General features: G+C 37.7%; 1 protein-coding gene across 2 annotated transcripts in view; it reads right to left on the bottom strand.

Moving 5' to 3' along the window:
• Nucleotides 1–21,228, bottom strand: part of PTAC3 (plastid transcriptionally active 3) — a 104,540-nt gene extending 83,312 nt beyond the window's left edge. Inside the window, exons 1-5 of one of the 2 annotated variants that reach the window (XM_088978851.1) lie at nucleotides 20,557–21,228; nucleotides 15,046–15,217; nucleotides 14,727–14,944; nucleotides 12,663–12,723; nucleotides 9,462–9,534 (exon numbers count right to left, since the gene is read on the bottom strand). In XM_088978851.1, coding sequence (XP_088834977.1) covers nucleotides 9,462–9,534; nucleotides 12,663–12,723; nucleotides 14,727–14,944; nucleotides 15,046–15,217; nucleotides 20,557–21,099 — 1,067 coding nt within the window. In that variant the 5' untranslated portion in view covers nucleotides 21,100–21,228. Of the gene's footprint in view, nucleotides 1–9,461; nucleotides 9,535–12,662; nucleotides 12,724–14,726; nucleotides 14,945–15,045; nucleotides 15,256–20,556 lie in introns of both variants that reach the window. The other variant, XM_088978852.1, reaches the window with a different exon arrangement.
• Nucleotides 21,229–22,911: the final 1,683 nt, after the last annotated feature.

Raw genomic sequence — 22,911 nt, 5'->3', positions numbered from 1 at the left:
GCTGAATAAGCCTTCCACCCTGTCAGGAGAGGACCACCTGCACCCAAAAAGGGAAGTAAACCAATTCCAAATAAAACTGACAAAAGGACAAGATATAAGAAGGTGGAAAACAGTCTCACCAGTCAATTTACACAGTACACACCAGTTAGGGGACAAGCACCAGTTTGGCCTTTTTCTTTGAAGAACATCAAAGGTGTCAATACAACCATGAGAAACTTCCCAACAAAAAGCACTGACTTTAGGGGGGATGGGAGGGCACCAAATTTCTTTGACTGGAAAATGAGAAGAAAATCGTGTGGCAACCATCGAATGTAGAAACGATTTACAAGAAAAGGACCCTTCGGCATTAGGACCCCAAATTCTAGAATCTGACCCCCCTTCCCCCAAATAAACTGAACTCAACAATCCTAACAGCTCGGACACTGCAAGAAGTTCAGACTCTCTAAGGTTCCTGTTAAATCCAAAGTTCCAATTCAACCCTGGAAGGTGAACTGGTTGACTTAGGAACTCAGAAATAGACTTACTTTTAAACCTGGACAGGTCATAAAGAGAAGGAAATTTTTCACCCAAAGGAATATCCCAAATCCCACACATCTTCACAAAATTTGATTTACCAGTGGACAAGTCATACTAGATAAAATTTAGGAATGTAGGGAGAACATCATGGATGGCCTTCCAGGGAGCAGCTAGAGGTGTAAATCGGGTCGGGCTGCCCACGGCCCAGCATGGCTCGGCACGATTTTGGACCGGCCCGGCCCGGCACGGCACGACGGCTAACAGGTCATGCCAGGCCCGACACGAAGGTCCGTGTCGTGCTAGGCCGGGTGTTCAAGGCCCATGGGCCGACACAGCACGGCTGCTGTCGTCCGCGGCCTGCGTGCCAACACGACCCAGCCCTCAGCACAACATGAAGCACAGCTTGCCAGGCCTGTAACGGGCCACGCTCGGCCCGCCCGGGAATATAGCCATTGGGCTCCCCTCCCAATGAGGCCCAACGGCTAGCTTCAACTTTTGGGGAGGTTTACAGAAATACACCCCCCCTCAACAGTTATAAATAGCCATATTATGAGGTTATTTCTATATTTTGCTTATGGGGGATTGAAAAAATAACATAAATGCCCCCTCAACAGCTATATAACGACTAGTTTAGGGGGCATTTTGGGTAACGTTATAAGTAACTTTACAATGACCAAAATACCCCTCCCAACAACTAAATAACAGATAGTTTTTTGGGTATTTTGGGCAATTGAATTATGTTCAATTCCTATAAATAGCCCTATCCTCCACCATTCTCATCGCACCAATTCAACAATTCTCTTAATTCTCTCTCTCTCATACTCGTACATTCTCAATTATCTGCAATCTGAGAAATTTTGATTAGTTGATTGTTTGATTCTGCATTCTCCAATTCTCAAGTCTCAACTTTATCAAAGTTTCGACTTTCAATAAGAAGGCTTGCTCAACCAGCTCAAGTATCTCAATTCGAGAGGCTTGGACGTTGAAAGGCTTCAATCGTTGAAATCAAGTTGGGATTTTCAACCGACAATCTAGGTAAGTCGAATTAGATTAATTTTTATCTTTTTAGAATTAAAAAAAAATGGCCAGCCCTTCTCAAAACCGATTCCCCAACATGTTCGCCATGGATGACATTCAATCGCATCACGATAGTATTAGTGTTAGCACTAATGCCGATGCTTTTGATGTCGATGGAAGTGGAACTTTCACCCCCGGTAGTAGTGATACTAGGGGAAAAAGGAAGGCTTCTAAGCTGAGTAGCCCGGTTTGGAAAGTTTTCAAAGTAGAGGATATTGAGGGGAAGGGGAAAGGGTCGTTTGCCAAAAATGTAGGAAAGACTTTAGTTATTGTAGCAAGGGTGGTACGAGTCATTTAAGCAAACATCTGCTCACACAAGCGAGAAGAAGATGAAGGGAGAGAAACAGCCCAAACACAAACTGGGAGGCAGACTAGTTTTGGTCATTTTAGATATTCACAAGAAAAAATGAGACAAGAACTTGCTAAGTATATTGTACATGCATAATAACCATTTTTTTTATAAAGCATAACAACCATTTATGTTAATTGAAGATCCAAAGCTAGAAAAATGGTTGCATAGTTTTGTAAACCCACAATATAAAAAAGTTTCTAGGAATACTATAAGAACTGATGCTTTAAAAAATTTTATTCATAAACAAAAGTTAATTTCTTTGTTAGCAAATCTTAATTCTAAAGTTGCAATTACTTTAGATGTTTGGACATCCAAATTTAATATTAATTATATTTGTGTTACCAGCCATTTCATTGATGAAAATTGGCTTTTGAATAAAAGAATTTTAAGTTTTACTAGGCTTGAATGGCTACATAGTGGCCCAGCTATTGCTGCAAGTATTTTAAATACTTTGCATGCTTATAGAATAGAAAACAAATTATTTTCTATTAGTTTTGATAATGCTAGCAATAATGGTTCTGCAATAAATATTTTAAAATCTCAATTAAAACCATGCTTAAATGGTAAATTATTTAATATTAGACGTGCATGTCACATCTTAAATTTATATATTCAAGATGCCTTGAATATTAATTCAAATCATATTTCAAAAATTAGAAATTGTATATATAAAAAGTTCAGAGGCAAGAAAACAAGAATTTAAATATTTATGCAAAAATTGTGGTTTAAAATATAAGCATTTTATATTAGATGTAAAGCATAGGTGGAATTCTACCTATGCTATGCTTTTTTATGAATGATGATAAATTTATTAATTCAGAAGCAGATTTAGAGTGAGTTCATACAACATCCCAAGGAGAAGTGCGAGCTGCAACCCCTCCTTGAATCTTACAAGTAAACTAGGAAAGAAAAGCAAGAATCACAACTGAGCCCAAAACAATTCTTCCCTATTTACCCCTTGCTTAGCTAACACATCTGACAAAGTATTTGTTGATCTCCCCACCCACTGTACAGTGACCAACATATTCCTTGTCAACCAACTAAATTTCTTCATTTCATTCTTGTAACGCCACATAGCCTCTTCAAGATTTTTCAACCAACCCACCATCACTTTGGAACCCCCCTCGGATTGTTAGGTGTTGTACCCCCATCTGGTTTGCAAATTGCACCCCTTGAACAGTAGCTAAAAGTTCTGCCCTGATGGAGTCCCCAATTCCCAAGGGACCTGAGTAGAACAACAAAATATCTCCCTTCTCATTTCTCAAAGCACCCCCTGTTCCAAATAATCCTAGATTACCCATGCTACTTCCATCAAAGTTCAACTTCAGTGAGCCTTCGGATGGAGGAACCAGCTTGTAATTGATTTGTCCTTTAGGGATGAACACTTCGCTACTGTTGACCAATTTCTCCAAAGGTCATTAAAGGAGAATTGATGAAAGATTTCCAAGGTCTTCAGCCAAGGCATTGCCCTATTTAACACGCAGTCTTTCAACTCCTGACTAATCCTTCCTTTTCTTGAAAAATTCTAATATTCTGTTCTCCCCAAGGAGTCCAAATAAAAGCAATACGAGCACATCTCCACATAATTCTCCCTATTTTTGTAGGCCAATAAAAGGTAGAATGGTTGAAGAGCATGAGAACTTCTGTTGGTAGACTGCAACTACTCCCAAACAACGAAAGTAGCCAAGCCCAAAGGCCTGCAGAAAAGGGACAAGATATTAATAGGTGGTAACAATCCTCACTGTGAGCTCTATAGAAGATACACCAATTAGAAGAAATACAGAGGAAAGATCTTCTCTTTTGTAGGTTATCTAGAGTGTTTACTTTCCCATGGAATACTTTCCAACAAAACGCCATAATTTTTTGGGAAACAGGCTTGCACCAAATTTCTTTTGACGGAAAGGGTTGGTGAGTAGAAAGTTGAGAGATGGACTTGAAGAAAGAAGCACAAGTGAAGGTTTCATTGGGTATAGGAGTCCATACCCTCTTATCTGGCTTGAAGGGATCCAAACAAACCTGATTAGGACAACCAACCGAAACAAAAAGAGATTCAATTTCATCATCCCTAAGTCCTCTACGAAACCCAAAATCACAAATAGGATCTAAGGGTGTTCCCAAAGGTGAGACAAATTTTGAGACCACCTCTTTTTTGTACAAAGAAACAGAAAAAAGCGAAGGGAAAAGATCCTTTAAAGGTGTGTCTCCTACCCAAATATCCTCCCAAAAATGAACAGTGTTGCCAGAACAAACTTCATACCTGATAAAATTGAGGAATTGAGGAAGGGTGTTGTGAATGGCCTTCCAAGGTGCTGCTAAGTTGGCTTTCCTTGAGACACCAGCATCCCATCCATTCTCTAACCTCCAATGAATGCTTCTCATCACCTCATGCCACAATCTCTCTCTTTCAAATGGCCATCGCAACAACCATTTCCCTAACAGAGCTTGTTTTTTTCTAGTTACCCTCCCAAGTCCCAAACCCCCCTCTTCTTTACTTCTGCACACAATTTCCCAATTAACCAAATGATCCTTTTTTTCTTGTCCTGGCTCCCATAAAAAATCTCTCATCAACTTCTCTAGTTTCCTAGCTTCCCTAACTAGTATCCTAAATACAGACAAAAAATAGGTAGGTAAGTTAGCCAAGGTAGCTCTTATTAGGGTAATTCTCCCTCCTAAAGAGACATAATTCCTCTTCCATGAGGCTAATCTCTTCTCAAACTTTTCTATCATAGGGGTCCAAAATCTACTCTCCCTAGGATTTGCCCCTAAAGGAAGCACTAAGTATGACATAGGCCAAGCAGAGGTGGAACACTCAAGACACTCCGCAATAGCCTCGACCTCCCCTACCTCCAAATTTATACCCGCTATGTAGCTCTTTTCCAAATTTGCTCTCAAATTAGAAATACTTTCAAATCCTTTGATTAGATCCTTTAAGTTTGCTACCTTTTTGCTAAAACCTCCTTCACAAAAGATCATTAGGTCATCTGCAAACTATAGGTGGGTGACGAAGACTTGGTGTCTCCCTATTCTCCAACCCCTAATGGCATCTTCACTGTCAGCCTTAGTAATGATCCTACTAATCACATCAGCTACTAAGGTAAAAAGGAAGGGTGAGAGTGGATCCCCTTAGTCCTGACCCCCCTAATCACAAGTTGGAAAAAAGCCCCTCACGATACCATTTACCAAAATAGAGTAATGACAAGTACTGATACACCCAAAAATCCAACTACACCACTTGTCCCCAAATCCACAGTTTCGCATAACCTCTAATAGAAACTCCCAGTCCACCAAATCATAGGCCTTTTCAAGATCCAATTTACAAATGAAACCTCTCTTCCTAGACCTTTTCATTTCCTCCACTTTTACCTATGCTGTGTTAGAAAGTTGTATATCTCATAAACAAATTCTTTCTGATTTTTATAATTTAAAATTGCGTAATGATATGATATTTGAGGAAGACTAGGAAATGGCAGTCTGTGTAAGAGATATTTTAAAACATCTTTATGATGCAACAAACGAATTATCTAGAATTTATTATCCAACTAGTTGTAATTTACCGTATCAATTAATGGTAATTAGTGATTGTTTTGCCAAATATAGAAATAATCCACAATTTCAATGTATTGTTGAAATTATGGAAAATAAATTTAAAAAATATTGGGAGAACATTTCTCCCCTTTATTGTTTAGCTACAATATTAGACCCTGGGATTACGAAAGATGGTTTAGATATTTTACTTCAAACATACTATGAAAATATGAATATTGATATAGGAAATAAAAAAGAAGAAATTAATAATTTAATATTTGAAATGTACAGCTTGTATGAATCTGAAGTTGTGGGAAATATTCCTACAACTTGTTCATCTTCTTCTTCTCCTTTTGACTTTGAACCCAATAGTATAAGAGAAAAGCTTTTTTATTTAATAAGTAGAAGGCAGAAATCTACTAGTTCTACAACAAGGGAGGGCATGATAGTATCAAAAAAATTTGATATTTTAGCCTCGTGGAGTGAACACTCGAAAAATTATCCGGTTCTCGCCGCCATGGCACGTGATCTACTAACTCCTCCGATGTCTACAGTTCCATCGGAATCTTGTTTTACTGCAGGTACCAGGGTGTTGGATGACAAAAGAAGCTGTATGAACGATGAGAGCATAGAGATGTGCATCTGCTTCAAGGATTGGCTAGATGCAGAAGATAGATTACAAAACAAGGGAGGGCATGATACAACACCGAACATTTCACCTGAAGCAGATGACGAGTACTTGTAGAATTTTTCATTTTTTCAAATTATTGTAAAATTTATAAATTTTATTTAATTTATTTGATATATTTTTTTAATTTTTTAACAATATAATTTTGTATTTTCAATTTGTAACCATATTGTATTTTTTATATTTTATTAATTTATTCCAATTTTATATTTCATTCACCCAAGTATGCAATGATCCAATCATTGTATTTGTAATTCACTAATTTGTACCATTCAAATTTAAATGAAATAAAATTCCTATTTTTCTTCCAATTTGTTATTCCATCATTCTTATTTCAATTTGGTTAAGTATTTTTTTTCATTTATGTATTAAATAACTTAGATTTCTCATTTCTTAATTTTTTAAATAGTTCCGAATTCCCAAAGTTCATAGGAAAGTTAAATATTTTAGTTTTACAACTTTACTTACAAAAGAAATCAAAATTTAAAAAAAAATAAAAACCATGCAGCCCGATTCGGCCTAGGCCCAAGGCCCGCCCTGTGGCCCAGCCTAGCACGGTCCAAGCCCACACCACGGCCTACAGCCCGGCCCGGCCCAGGCCGGCCCCCAAAATTTCCACCAAGGAAGATGGCACAACCCACTTTACACCTCTAGGAGCAGCCAAGTTAGCCCTATGAAGACATCTAGCATCCCATCCGTTGCTCGACATGCCATGAATGCTTGCAACCACACTGTGCCATAATTTCTCATTTTCTTTTGGAAACCTCCAAGGCCATTTGCTAAGCAAAGCCTGATTCTTAAGTCTAACATTCCATGTTCCCAAACCCCCTTCGTCTTTCAATTTCCTCACCTTTTCCCAACTAACCAAATGATCCTTCTTCTTTTCCCCAAGCTCCTAGAGGAAATCCTGACATGAAGTACATTGGGAATTTTGATTTTTGGGTGGGGGTAGAACTTTGATTTCTGGGTGGGGGTATAACCAATGTGATGGCTAAGTCAAATACACCTTCAAAGCCTTCCCAACTAGTTAGTACTGAAGCTGGGGATTTGGAGAGGTACCAAATGGATATTGGTTTTGGAACTCCTGTTACTAAAACGCAAGTCATTCTTTCATCTCAGCCTTTAGGTAACCTCGAAAACTCCATTGGTTTCGTTTTTTATGCTAATTTGTGTGTTGTTGGTCCTACAATTTCATCAGATCCCATCCAACGCTTCGATTTGCCCATGAATTTGCCGGAAGGAGAGATGAGTAGGGGATTAGGAGATGTAGGTGGTGCGAAAGAGATAATGGGAGAGAAAGAAGGGGTGAGGTGATTCTTGGTAAATTTCTCCCAATTATCCCTAGCCAATGCTCTTCCCAGTCATGTGAAACTAAAAACCTATCAAGCTTGGAAAGAATAGGGGATGTTTGAAGGTTTGACCAAGTATAACAAGATTGCCCCAAAGGAATATCTCTTAACTCAAAAGATTCAATAAAAGAATTGAACTTTCTCATACTCATTGTAGTTCTTTGTCTACCTCCGGTTGTCTCACTCACAAACCTTACTACATTAAAGTCTCTCCCTAAACACCAAGGTCCATCCCAGAGGCCCCTAATGTCCCCAAGCTCCTCCCATAATTTCTTCCTTTCTTTATATGAGTTTGGCTCATAGACATTCGTGAGAACCCGTCCAAAACCGTCTTGTACACCTTTCAACTTAATAGAAACTGAGAAATGGCCTACCAATTCTTCCAAACATTGGACTACTTCTCTCCACATTGTTATAATGCCCCCCGATGCACCCCAAGAGGGAGCAAAGCTCCAGTTAATATTCCTCTCTCCCAACAAGCTTCTTATCCACTTCTTGTCTACTTCCTGCAGTTTGGATTCTTGAATTAGAACGAAATCCGGTCTCTCCTTCCTCAACACCTCTTTGACTACTACTCTTTTTGTGGATTTTCCTAATCCCCTTACATTCCAGCTAATAATCTTCGTGATCACATCAAATATTGACCCCAGCCCTGCCCTAGCCTAGAGACCCCAACCCTCTCCTTTTCCCTCCCCTAGCACTGAATTCCTTATCCCCTTCCATATCACTAATGAGTTTTTCAACTTCAGTTAGCTTTCTTCTCCTCTTACCCCTTTTTTCTTTACTTTCCTTATTTTGATATTCCTTTTCCTTAATTTTTTCCACTTTCAACCCCATTTTAGCAGCCAAAACCACCACCGGGTCCTTTATGCTCTGATCTTCTTGGCTTTTTTTACTATTCCCTGCCTCCTTTTCTTCCTTCCCCTCAACTAAGACCCTTCCAGCCTCCTCATCACACTTACCTTCTTGGGATTGAATCCTTTCGATGGTTTCTTTTTTCCCTTCTGTACCCATCCCTCTATCAGTCCTTGCTCCTTCCTTAGTCTCCAGCATTTTTTCACCCCTAGCCTCAGCCTCACCCACCCCTTCTTTCTTAGTCTCTCCCATTATCTCTTTCGCACCACCTACATCTCCAAATCCCCTACTCACCTCTCCTTCTTCCGGCAAATTCATGGGCAAATCGAAGCCTTGATGGGATCCAATGAAACTGTAGGACCAACAACACACAAATTGGCATCAAAAATGAAATCAACGGAGTTTTCGAGGTTACCAGAAGGCTGTGCGTTTTAGTAACAGGAGTTCCAGAACCATTATCCATTTGGTACCTCTCCAAATCCCCAGCTTCAGTACTAACTAGTTGGGAAGGCTTCGAAGGTGTATCTGACTTAGCCATCACATTACTTATTGATCTTTTGAGGGGTTGATAGTTTGATGATGTGTGATGCCATTATTGTAAGATGGGGGGCAGAATTTTGATTTCTTTGTACTCTTAGGGTTTTTTGCATTTTCTGATTGGTATGATTTACCTTGTTGGGGGCATGGAAAGCTTATGGTGGTGTTGGGAACCTTGGTTGCTTTCATTTTTTTGTGTGTGATACCTTATCACCTCTCTTGTAATCCTATTACTTCTTAATAATTTTTTTCTTTGTTATTTATTATCAAAAAAAAAGAAACATGGACTCGACAATAGGGATCAACGAGGAGAGAGCAAGGTTCACTAGAAGCAAGCCCTATTTTTACTTTTTCTTGTTCAGTCAACATTATGCTGCTCTTTGTATTGTCCCTGCTGTCTAGTTTGGACAGATCAGGATTCTTTCAAGAATTTTCATACAAATTGTTTTAACTTACTGGGAAAAAAAACAGCATACTGAAATTAATGACTAGACTCCAAGTTCAAGTCTGTAAAGTATTCAGTCCGATAAATGAAACTTGATCATGAATAAGTTAGTTTTACCTATCATATGATTCAGCCCTGGTATAAGCTTGAATCACCCAATTATATGTCTCTGTATCAGGTTTCATATAATCTGCAATGCAAAACAAGTAATGAGCATCTAGGTATCCTTGAAAGAATACAACAATTTTAACAGCCATGAGCCATCCCAAATCCCACTCCTGAAAACAGACAAGGAGAGAACCCTCCTAAATAAACAGTGGATTGGTAATGCAAAACATCACCACAGAGGAAAAATAATGGTTTATGTAACTTAGATTACAAGCTTGAGTAGAGCCAACATGCACCACCTCTAACACCCAATCTCATATTGCCAAAACAGAATCTGATTCCTGATTGTCAATACTTTGATGGTCAAGTATGTACGAAAGATGGGGCTACCTTATTAAGATGTACCAGGTTGCATCTTAGTCTTTCTTTTTTAAATAATTGCTAGGCTGATTTAAAGACTCATAAACCTTTTTGTTTAGGGCCACTTGATAGGACTTATCAACTTAATGGACCAGCAAGCAGGCCTTTTCTTTTTGGGTTAATTTGAAGCTAACATAAGTCCCTCCTTTAAAAAGCAAGGGGCTACCCAGTTGGTTAAAAACAATGTTGTGATACTCGAACCAGACAAAACCATTTTAGTCACTGGATCATGGGTCATCTGACTGCTGGGTCAACGCAATGGCCCATGATGTCATAATTATATAGCTAGAATTTTAACATATACTTTAGTTGTGGATTAATGGTTAGATATCTCATTTTTATGTATGTAAGCTGTTTTAAATCACCTCAAATGTATTTTGTAACAAAAAAAAAAAAAAAAAAAGATGTTTAAAGCATATGAATCAAGTGGTTTTAAACACATAGAACTGTGGCTTTAGTGGTTTGTACTTTAGCTCACAAAGAAAATGCTTGGTTTCAAACCTTCTTAATGCATTTTCTGGAATTAACTCTCAAATATAACCTGATTCGGCGGTAATTCAACATTCAACTGGTTTCTGAAAATTTTGAAAAAGCAGCCTTTCTAAAACAAGGAATAGCCCCTGGGTTGCGGTTCAGATGGTTCAATTATCCAGTCCAGTCTAGGTCTGACAGTGTTGCTTAAAAAATCAAAGTGGACCTTTAAATCTCCTTGTTCTTTTATAATCAATTTCCATAAATTTTTATACCAACACATATATGCATTATGTAAGAATAACAATGATTAATGAAACCAAAAGGGTAGCAACTTCTTAAGCATGGTAGCAATTTTGATACCATAGTACAGGGAAAACTGTAACTGTTACTAAAGGTTCTACTATTGCAGGGGAGATGCATGGGCAACTAGAGGTTCAGCTGTTGGATGGGAAATGAAAGAGGACATCCACAGCTCTAAACTCGCCCAAAACCTACTCCTGCAATGAAATTGAAAATATAGAAACTAGTAGAAAATTAATGCAACATATATGTTAATCTGATTAACAAGTTTACTCTATGGAATATAACTTTAAAACTCAACAACTTGAACCTTTGCTAGAGTAAAACATTTTTAAGTATCACTCTTGGCTTAAATAAAAAAGATGTTGGCATTTCTAACTGAGTCTCATAGGGACAAGAGTGGAGTTTGAAAAGGTTACAAATGTGAACGCTGGTCACAGGGTGGCAATAATCAACCTAGGATGTATAACTCAATCTTATTTGTTGCTTCTTCAGACATCTAGGAGGAGGATGTGTGCCAGGGTAGCAAAATATCAGACAGTTTTGGCTCAAGAGGAAGATGGTGTTGACACTTGACACCCCTGTGGATGGAGTTCATGAAACAAACTAAAAGTTGGATAAGGATGTCATAGTTGAAAAAGAGGATCAATTTAGTAAGGAACTGGGTTTGTTCTTTCTCAGAGGAGAAGGTTTTGCAAGGAAAGTTTTCTTGGAGTTAGATTTTAGAATGGAAAAAAAAGGTAGTAAGGAGTCATAATATTTTGGTCTAGTTTTTTGTCTTGTTGTTAGAGATTGGGGAGCTTTCTCTGTCATGAAACACTTTTGTGGAGGCAAATTTTATTTAGGTAGAAGAAGGCAATCTGAATCATTGAGGTGAATTCTAGATATGGTGGTGAAGGTTCTTGAAGTTGTTTGGGTTGATTGGTCATGGTGGTACTTTGTTGAGTTTTATGGTTGTTTTCTGTGCATGTACAATTGGTTGGGTGGGACTGGATTTGTTGATCCTTGTCAGTCAGAGGGGGGGTTTGGAGAGGGATCTTTTGTTTGTAGGAGGTGATTCCTTTTCACCAATATTTATATGTGTTATCTGTTCTTTTTTAATGAAATTTTATTTACTATAAAGAAAAAATTGTTTATTTACCTCAGAGTCTCAAACATAAGGGATTATTTGTTAGTATAGAAAGAAAAGAAGCAGAAGTCAGAGTGTTATAGGTTCTTCCATGGATTGAACTGTACTACCCCACAATCATAAAAAGATTCCATAAGTTGATACCAGAAGTAAGATGACTACTTATTTAGCAGGGCCAATCTTTAAGTGCCTTTCAACATGAAGGTAACTTTTATATATTTCAACTTACATTGCAATAAGTAGTCATCTTTTCTTTAGCAGGATTTGTTGATCCTTGTCAGTCAGAGGTGGGGTTTGGAGAGGGATCTTTTGTTTGTAGGAGGTGATTGCTTTTCACCAATATTTATTTGTGTTATCTGTTCTTCTTTTTTAATGAAATTTTATTTACTATAAAAAAAAATTGTTTATTTACCTCAGAGTCTCAAACATAAGGGATTATTTGTTAGTATAGAAAGAAAAGAAGCAGAAGTCAGAGTGTTATAGGTTCTTCCATGGATTGAACTGTACTACCCCACAATCATAAAAAGATTCCATAAGTTGATACCAGAAGTAAGATGACTACTTATTTAGCAGGGCCAATCTTTAAGTGCCTTTCAGCATGAAGGTAACTTTTATATATTTCAACTTACATTGCAATACCAATGGGCATATACATTCAAACAAGATAATGCAAAATAAAGAAATAATTTCCCAAAGACAAATTATTGAATCTACCTTACATTTACATCCTATCAGAAACCAGAAGGGAAAAAACAACTCAGGCACTTCTTTATTTAATAGATAAAAATCCATCACAACAATTTTACAAATAGTGCTCTTCAACTTAAAACTACTTCCAGAACAACAGATTTGTTTCATGCACAAAGTTAAGAATGAAAACTGAAAACCTTCTCCATATTCCATGTTCTCAAATGTTGCAAAAGCTATCTCCGGTATCCCACAGGTAGCCTACACAAAATGAGAACAATTTCAGTTGGTGCTATGTGCAAAAAAATTACTCTATTTGTGCAATCCAAAGAGCCAGAAACAGCAGGCGTACAACCCATTAAAAGACAATTGATGCAAGGATGAAGCATGCATGATCTATCCAAAAAAAGAGATCAAGTATGCATGGTTTATTTATTGCCCCAACAACACAATAAAACCTCATATTCAAAGAGACTTTACAATTTACAAGAGTCAAGAAGTGAAGAAGAATAAAATGAACTTGGCAACCCTGCTGTAATTTTTAGTTTTATTGTCTCCTCAAATGCATTTGTCCTTGTTTTCCAACAGTCATCAAAATGTTGGTACACTAAATATTTTCCAATGTAAAATATGTAACTTCACTCAATTTAATTTCGTAAATTCGTATATTAAGAAAACTAGTTGACCTTTAACATCATTGTGTTATCAAGAACAAAGGCCAACAGAGCAAAACTAATCACCAGAAAAAAGAGGAGACAAAAAAAAAAAAAAATAGTTAAGCTCATATAAGATGAAAAATTCAAAATAAAAGAAGAGGGGGAAGGATCATGTGAAAATGCATTAGGGCTGCAATTATTTCGATGGTATGGAAGGAAAGAAATGCTTCAATTTTCAAAGAGAAAGAAAGAACTTTAGAGGCAATAATAGAATGCATCACTATTAGAGTGATTTATTGGATTCAATCTTTGGAGAGATTCTCAACCTTTTCAGTAGACATCATAAGGAAGTGGAGAGAGGTGGCGGGGATTTCTAACAAAAAGGCATTGATTTGCAGAAGTTGGATCTCCCCCAAATGAAGGGTTCGTCAAGCTCAACTTTGATAGAAGCAATAGGGGAATTCCAGGACCTTAAGGTATTAGAGGCATCTTTAGGGAGGAGAAAGGGCTTATAGTGGCTGTATTCTCAGGATCAATTGGAGTGGGAGGTTCTCTAAGGGCAGAGATCATGGCTACTATGGAAAGGATACAAAGGGCAAGGATGATGATGAATGCCAACAAGCTAATTATTGAGAAAGACTCAAGACCGGTGATGGAGTGGCTACAGAATGGGGATGCAGCTCCTTGGCGGTATAGCAATGACTTAAAAATGTTGTTTTGGCTGACTAGAGAAATGGAAGATTCCAATGGGTTCAAAGGACAGCAAACAGTATGGCTGATAAATTAGCCCAACAAAGTGGTGGGGAGAGAGCATATCTTCCAGGCAAGTATAAGGAAAGTTTGAATTTGTGGAGATAAAAGCTTTTTATCACTCCAATGGGTGTAGGTAAAATTGAACATTAACTTGCTTTAATAAAAAGGTCAGTTACTGATCAAAAAAATATTCTATTTTACTTTAAAAAAAAAAAAAAAGCCAAATGTTGTTCAGTGATATAGAATTCTCATGAAGGATCTGAAGATGAAGGTAGCTTTAATTTTGTGTCATTTATCAGTGAAACTATGAATTTTAACACATAAATAATAGACATCTGAAAGGAACTATTTTAGTTGGTACAATGATCAGTCTGGGAAACCAAAAAATGATCCCCAGAATTCTAAGTTTGGGTGTGGAGTAGTGGCTTTTTTGTCCTCTTTAATCTTTTGGCTGCCTGTATTTTTATTTGTTTCATGCTTTTATTATGATCTATTGCTGCTTTTTGCAAAGATAGCTCTATCAGAAAAACAACATTTGTAAGGAGATCTTCTTGAACCAGATTCTCTGGCCTTGTATTACAAGCACATTTGTGGCACTGGCACCAATATGGTGTAGCAAATACCCATGGAAAAAAGTAGAAAGTTACTTGCTTCAACCAAAATCCCATTCACCTTGCTCTCCAACTGTCACTAAATGACTATATCTATAATTAGGATCAGTTTACATGACATAACCAACCCTAAAATTATCTGCAAAAACTAGCTAAACAGTAAAATGTAAGAAAATGAGAGCTATAATTAGAACCAAAGAACTTCAAACTTCTCAGCCAAACAGATCATATAGCTCTAACTTACTTGCACACTAAGAAGACAGTTAAAATGAAAAGTGGTTGCCATTCGCCCAGCAGCCTCCATTTCATAGGCAATAGTTAAAGCATTGGAATGATCCCCAGCCTTACAATCCTCCTCAATTAACAGATCATATAGCTTATCAGTCGCTTTCAATCCTCCTTTAGCACCCCTTAGAAACACTTTATTTGCATCATCTAGATGATTGCTTCTGACAAGCTCCTCTAGTTTAAACAAGTTGATTAAAGAAGATCAGCTTCCAAGAATATAATTTCATGCATAAAAGCAATAGCTTAAGCAACAAAAGGATAAAGAGATATCACACCAACAAGAACTAGCCAAGCTTGGCGTATGTCAAAATTTAGCTTTTCCATCGCAGCAAGAATTTCCAACCCTCTTGTAGCATGTCCTTTGGATCCAAATAAACGAATTAATACAATAAATGTTTCATGGTTAGGGCGAAGCCCTGCACTCAACTCCCTTCGCAGTGATTGCATCTGCATTGAGTATAGCAGTTCTCCAGTAAGAGTAAACTCTGAAATTCAGATAACAAAACATCAAGTGAATAGTGAATACTCGTGTAAATCCCAAGTCCTAACCTTCAAAAAAGAATGTACTTTCTCAAGAAAGAGGAATGGAACGGAAGGAACTAGAAGGTCCAATGCCAAGAAGTATATGGGTTAGAGGTATATGTTGGTTCAGATGGATCAAATGCAAAAATAGGGGATCTGTTTGATCACATTGAACCATGGCTTAAAAAGCCGTTGAGGCATACACCTCAAGGCAAAGTATAGCTGAAATGCCTAGCCTCAACTGCCATGTAGGCATCATCCGAGGCTTAGGCCTCAAATATAATGAGACATGCACTTCACTGCCTTTCACCTCAAAATTGGTGAGGCACACATCATCTAATCAGCCTATTAAAATTAAAAGGAAAAAAAAAATATGTGATAGATTCAAAAATTCATATGAACATAATTTTTTATCACTAAAAACTTTAAATAAACATAATTAGTTAGTTAGTCACCAATAAAATCAAACAATTTACTTTATCAAAAAAATAAAACCAAACAATTTTCACTCAAAAATTTCTCCTAATTCCTAATATCCTTCTTAAACCACAATATCGTAGTTTTCTAGGCGCCAAGGTGAGGCTAGGCGACAGGGGGCGCCTTGTCGCCTAGGCAGTGGATTTTTTTAAGTAAAAAATCACATATCCTAGGGTAGTTCCCTAGGTTCCATAACCAACTTTCTTTAATAACTATCCATAATTTTCATTAAAAAATTATAAACTTCATGTTTAAGTCAAGAAAATCAACATATTTATGAGAAGAAAAAGAAGAAAAGAAAGAAAATTCAAAACACATAGGGGCTGAACCCCTATTTTTGTTATAGGAAAAGAAGAAAAGAAAATGTGTTGATTAGACAAAATTTTAAGTTCTTCCCTTACTTATTGGTGCAGATTTTGAAGTCATCGAGGGTTCAATACAGCAGTTAGCAATGTTTGTGTTGATTAAACCCTAACAAATAAAAAAATATTAAAAGAAATTAGTTTATCTTTAATAATGTCTATTTTATAATTATAATATCAAAAAATAACAATATAAAAGTATTTTATTACATAATATGATAAACTGCTTGGTGACTGGGCGAGGCAAGCCTCCAAGGGCACCTTGTCACCTAGGCGTTGCCTTGATAACTATGCATAATATCTCTTTGTTTCTCCCTAATTTACCAAATAAAAGAGTCTTAATGCGCTATTCCACATTGTGACATCATCATAATCTAAGCCTCATCCCAACTATACGGGGTTGGTTACATGAATCCTGCTTCACCATTCTGTTCCATTTAGTGTTATTCCACATCTCAATCTATCATGTTCACCCATAACATAAGGCAGTAGAGCTCACCAATCTAAGAAGTAAAAGTGATTGTTAGATTTTTGTTTAAACCAAAAGATAATAAATAAATATTATCAATACAATAAAACTTAAACAAATTTGTAAGTCTCTTTTACCACTCTCATTTACAAATCATTTAGCACCAACAAAGATATTTTATATAATGAATTGATCAAAAAAAAAGAAATTTTATATAATGAATATATTAATCTGAAAACATTTATAAGTTAGCTTATATTAAAAAAAAAAATAGGCTAGAATATATACAAATCAAATAAACAGATCATTTCATTTAGGCAAATGGGTTAAAAACATAAAAGAAAGTTCAAAACAAAATTTAAAAAAGCATGGGAGTAAGATTAAAAAGAATATATAAAATAAATTAAATATATATTTTTATAAATAAACTAGTTATGAAATAAATAAAGAAATTATAACAAATGCCCTCTTATGATGAAAATATAAGTAATTTTAGTTTAATGTTATAAAGTAGTTTATGTGTGTGTATGTGTGTGTGTGGTTGTGTATGTATGAACTAAATAAAATAAATTGATTATTTCATCTAAATAGAGCTAATTATAAGTGTAAAACAAAGTACAAAATAAAATTTCAAAAAACGTAGGATCCATATTAAATTAAAAAGGGTATATGTAATAAAAAGGCAATATATAAATTGGCCATAAAAGAAATAAATTGTGTTGAAAATACATGGAAAATATATGTAATAAAAAGGCAATATATAGACTCTCCCTCTCTCTCTCTCTCTCTCTCTCTCTCTGAGATCCAACTGCCTTGTCTCTACCGTTTATACCTTTTAAAACCTTTCATAGTTACCAAATTGTATCAGTCATATCAATACACACCAATACCCACTTAAGGGTATTGGGCATATCAATATTTTAATCCTTGATTAAAGGGAACATATATGTAACAAAAAGGAAATACATAAATTGTCTATAAAACAAATAGATTGTACTGCAACATACATAAAAAAATTATAGTAAATATATACTAAACATGTGTTTGTGTATTGTGGGGGCAAAAAACTACAGGCATGATTCAAAAAAGTGTCTGCAGTCTAAATACCTTGGGGGTTAATTTCCTAGTAAAAGAAATTTGGTACAAGCCTATTTATTGGGGGGGAAAAAAGCATATTCCTCCTAAAGTTCAGGCCTTCTGTTAGGAGGTCTTTCTCAAAAAGATTAACACTTGTGATGTGCTGCAAAAAAGAAGGCCAAATAAAAGCCCCTCCCCCTTACATGTCTTTTCTTTGCAATGACAATGATGAAACTATTGGCCATTTTTTCATATCCTGCTCTTTTGTTCTTTTGTGCTTTATATTTCGAAGCATCTTTGTTCTCTATTTGGGTGCCTCAGGATGTGGGGGCCTCTTTGATCCTAATTTCCTGATACAGGCAAAGAAAATAGGAGGTATTGATCAAAAAAAAAAAAAAAAAAAGAAAAGAGGAAGATTACTTTGGAAACCAATGAGGACAACTGTGGTCTGGACCATTTGGGAAGAAAGGAATGGAAGAATTTTCAATGATAAGAGAAGGGTTGAGGTAGAAATCATTGACTTAATTAAAATAAAAGTCGCACGGTGGGTGAAAACTTTGGATGCTTTCCAAAATTTCTCACCAAATGATATTTTGAGAACTTAGAAAGAGGTGGCACTCTCAGCTCAAGAAAAGGAAAGACTAAGCCCCTGTTTGATTTCACTTCTAAGAAGTACTTCTTTTAAGAGTTGGGACCACACATTAAGTGGTTATTAAGTGTGTGTTTGGTAAAAAAGTGTGGATGAAATACTTTTTGTTAAAAGTACTTATTAAAAAAGTGACTTGAAGTTGGATTTTTTTCAGCACTTCTTGGAGAAGTACTTCTCCAATAGAATGGGACGGACTAGTCTCTGGTATTTTTCTTTTAATACCCAAAATACCCCCGTATGAGGGTTTTACCTCCATCTCCCCTCATTCAAACATAGCGAACCAGGTAGTGGCGCACCCAATTACAGGTCCATCGGTGACATACGGCAGTGAGGAAAAATGGTCGGCGGACCTGTTGTTTTGCCATTTTCTTCCATTTTGTGAAGTTTTTCTTCTCATTAAATCATTTTCTTGGGTTTTTTAAAACTTGAAACTCCCGTGTTTGTTATGTTCACATATCTGCACTTTGGAAGAGTTTAACGGCAACAATCTCACTATCCAGCCACCAGCGACAAGGAGGTTAGTTCACCCAACTCTTCCCCTCCATGTTTGGTGTTTTTTTGGTTTTTTTGTATATATGTATGAGTGAAGTGAGGGCTAAAATTGTCATTTGTGTCAATATAAGAACTTATGGGGAAAATAGCTTACCAAACATCCTCACCCCAATAAGTGTTTAAAAACATAATAAGTGATTTGGCAAGTGGGTCACCAAACAACCTTAAGTGGTTGTTAAAATAAGTACTTCTAAGTGCAACAAGTACTTCTTTTAACAACCACTTAATCATTAAACAGGACCTAATTATGGTATGAAAACCCTTGGCATCTATAGGCAATATGGGACTAGCAGGGGTAGGAGGTAGGGTGTCAATTGGACAGGATTTAGTCCAGTCCGGTCCAGTCAAATGTGAGTCCATTATAAATGGACCTAGTCCAATCCAGTCCAATGAATATTTTGGACCATTTTGGACTGGTCCAAAGATTGTACAATCTATTTAAATTCCTGTTAATTTAGATTGGTTTCAACTCAAACCTGGTCTATTGACACCTATGTTCTTATCTTCTATCAATGGACCAGATATTGTCTCAATCTAATATAAATTCATTATGGACGGACCAGGTCCAGTCCAATATGTCATATTGGTCCATCCAGTCCATCCAAACTCAATATGTCTTGTTGGTCCGTCCAATCCGTCCAAATGGATTTTGATTTGGACAAAGTCCAACCCAAAACCGGTCCATTGACACCCCTAGTAGGAGGTGTCTTCAAAAATCCAAAAGGAAGAGTGGTGACTTTGGAGCATGATGATGCACTGACAACAGAACTGGTCGGCTTACTACTGGGGTTAAAGTTTTCTAAACAAATTGGTTTCTACAATCTAGAGATGGAAGGGGACTCTCAAGTGGTCATCTCTTGGACAAGATGCAGTACCGAAATCCCTTGGGTTTCCTGGCACAAATTTAGGGAGATTGAAAACTTAATAAGGGGCTAAAAGTTTCTTTTAAAGGGTGAGAAGTGAGAACAACAGAAAATGGAATGGCAGACACATTAGCCAAACAAGGGGCTTTAAGACAGCAATTATTTTGGGTAAATATGTAAACTCTTGTTGTTTGGGGTGGATTTTACACCCACCCTCTTGTAATCTTTAAGTTTGCATTAATAAAATTACTTTCTACTGGTCAAAAAAATAGTGTCTGCAGAATACACCATGGATGCACTATGCATGCCATTATATGTTATGCAATAATAGTTAACCCCCTTAAAATGCTAGTATTTAGTTGTACCACTATTCAGAGACTTTAATATCAGACTCATGGGGGCCTGTTTTGTAGTTTGGGTATTTCTAGCTTAAAGATAAAGAGAGAGAAAAATGCATAGTGATACTTTTTGAGAATTTTTTGTTATACTTGTATAGTGGAGGGTGCCTTGCCCTCCCTTTTCATTTACATATTATAACATAACATTTTCCCATTTATCAGAGAGAGAGAGAGAGAGAGAGAGCATGTGGGATTTTGTTTTTTGCCCAACTGGTTCTCTTCCCTCTTCCATTTTTATTATCTTTATTTCATCTTATTTATGACATGAGTTAACAATGAATACAGGGTTGGTCTTAAGTTTTTTTTTTTTATCAATATCTTAAGTTTTTTTTTCCCACTTCCATTTTTTCCCAGTACATTATTCATACAACATAACAATCAAATCACAACAAAAGAGAGAATAGAAACAACGGTTACCGCGCCCTCGTCATCGCCTATTAGTGCATGGGCGACAATCAAACCATGAAATGATCGAGGACCAGGGTTGAGTCCAGCGGCAATCATATCATACATGACTTCAGAAACTCCGGCAACATCGCGACTTCGGGCACGTTCTATGAGCTCCTCCATGAAAGAAAGCCTCAGCCCTTTCTCGGCAGCCGATATTGCAGTAGAAGAAGAGGAAGAAGTAGAAGCAGCAGAATCATCGCCTTTGGCATGCTTTTTTCTCCTAGCCTTCTTCTCCGGAGTCGAAATTGCAGCTACAACGACTACATTTCGAGAGCTCGGGGAGCAAGTGGAGAAGAAGTTGGAGTCCGTATGATTAGAGAATTTTCCAGTTTTTCCGGTAATATATTTTGAGGAAAGAGGTGCGTAGGATAAGAGAGACGCCATTTCTGCTTCCTCTCTTTCTTGCCGGGGGGGGGGGGGGAGTGGATAAGATATAACGAGAAAAGATATAACGAGAAAGGGGTTTGAAACAGAGAGAACCGGGGTTTTAGAGTTATGGAGAGATGACATTTGGCCGTTCTGCTCGTCAGGTGGGGTTGGGGTCGTTATTGGCTAGCATTTGCACATAAGTTGATTTCATTCATATTCAGATTCGAACCGCTAAAAGAGTCCGGATCTCCTAACAATAAAATGTGTTTCAAACCCTAATGGCGTAGTACTAAATTTATTATTTAGATTTCAAGTCAAACCAGCGTGAAAGCTTTTTTGGTTTAATACTTTGAAAATAAAATATTATTGGAACATTTTTTCAACATCTGAAATGATTGAATTTTACTATTTTACCCAAAAACAAAATATTTGCTTAAATTTGAATTCAAATTTACCCTTGTATTCATTGAAACAATAAAACAAATAAGTAAAAAGCAATCAAAGCACAAAGGTGAACTTACAAAAAAGGAAAGACCGAGTTTTCTCAAAAACTTCTAGGGCAAAGATTAGAGTTCTTTTGCTAAATTGATGTTGGTGTCATCCAAATCATTCTTAAAAGAGTTGAAGAAATTGACATCCATAATTTTGTTGTTGATGTTTGATGGTGCGCGATCTGGTCACCCCTAGCTGGCAGCGGTTGAGCTCTTAAATGGCGACGGACAAGACACGTGTGAGGAAGCATGAAGGATCCAGGGGGATTCACCCGACGGGATCACTCCAACGATCAAGTTAGTAACTCAAACTGAGAGTTGAGAGAGAGAGAGAGAGAGAGAGAGAGAGAGAGAGAGAGAGAGAGAGAGAGAGATCAAAGAGCAAAGAGTGATGATCACGTGATCCCCTCGCCCCTACGGGTCAAGGCCCTTATATACTGGTCTTCTGACATGTCAGGTGCAAACGCCCCCCGAATATGCTACGGCGATCTTTTGTCAAATAACGGCTTGGCGTGGCTAGCCGTTATCTGTCAGAGTTGTGCTGGCGGGCAAAGGTAATCGTTGTAGAGTACGGTCCTGCCAGACGTCGCCAGGCGAGAGACGTGGGTGCAGTCTGGCAGGTATGGTTGTCAGGCAGTGAATCTCCCATGATACGTCGAATTGCTCTACCTCGAGCTACCTTACACCGAGCTATTGGCGATGTGCCAAGGTGCTTCTCCGAGGTGGGTCTCTGAGAGCCTAAGTTTAGGCGGGAGCGAACTGATCCTAGTTAGGGGGCCGATGAGCCTAACCCGAGGTGTCTTTAGCTCGGGACGCTCCCTACTTGGGAGTCTTAGCTCGGGGTGTCGGAGTATCATCTTGCAGTGAGCTACCACTTCAAGCGAGCTGTCAGGTTGAGTCGTACCGAGCTCGTTATGCTGAGTTGTCACTTATGTCAGGTCATGTCCACGTGTCCCCTTATTATGAGGTCAGGCCAAATCACCCTCTATCAATTGCCCCCCGCTCCCCAGGCCAGGGGTCCTGACCTGGTGTGAGGAGTTCATGATGTGACGGATGGATTTGGCTCGAAGTCCAGGTCGCCTAGTCAGATAGTTTGTTGGTCGGACCAGTTTGCTACTTGGCTCAATCAAAGATAACCCGGATTGCGTACAGTTCACGTGCGAACGTCACGCGATCTATAGACTCCGCGGACGCCAAAAAATGCGCTAAACTGATTTCACCTCGGGGGTCGCACAACCGGTTTTCTTGATAGCCGTTGGATTGCCCTGATCCTAACCGTTGATTCTCGGATATAGCGGCTATAAATAGGGGGGACCCGAGTCATTTTCTCCGCCATAAGTTCAATAGCGTTCACTCTGACGGCGCGCCTAAACTCCTCAGCTCGGGTTCTCCAGCTTGTTAGCTTTCTAGTTCGGTCGTTTTCCCTTGGTGAGTTTCCCTATCTCCTCGTTTTCCAGTTCGC

The sequence above is a fragment of the Nelumbo lutea genome, chromosome 3 (genome assembly GCF_056320005.1).
Source record: "Nelumbo lutea isolate HS-2025 chromosome 3, American lotus-T2T, whole genome shotgun sequence".
In the NCBI taxonomy this organism is placed as follows: domain Eukaryota; kingdom Viridiplantae; phylum Streptophyta; class Magnoliopsida; order Proteales; family Nelumbonaceae; genus Nelumbo; species Nelumbo lutea.
Note: the sequence above shows the minus strand (reverse complement) of the source record. Positions and strands in the feature narration are given on the sequence as shown.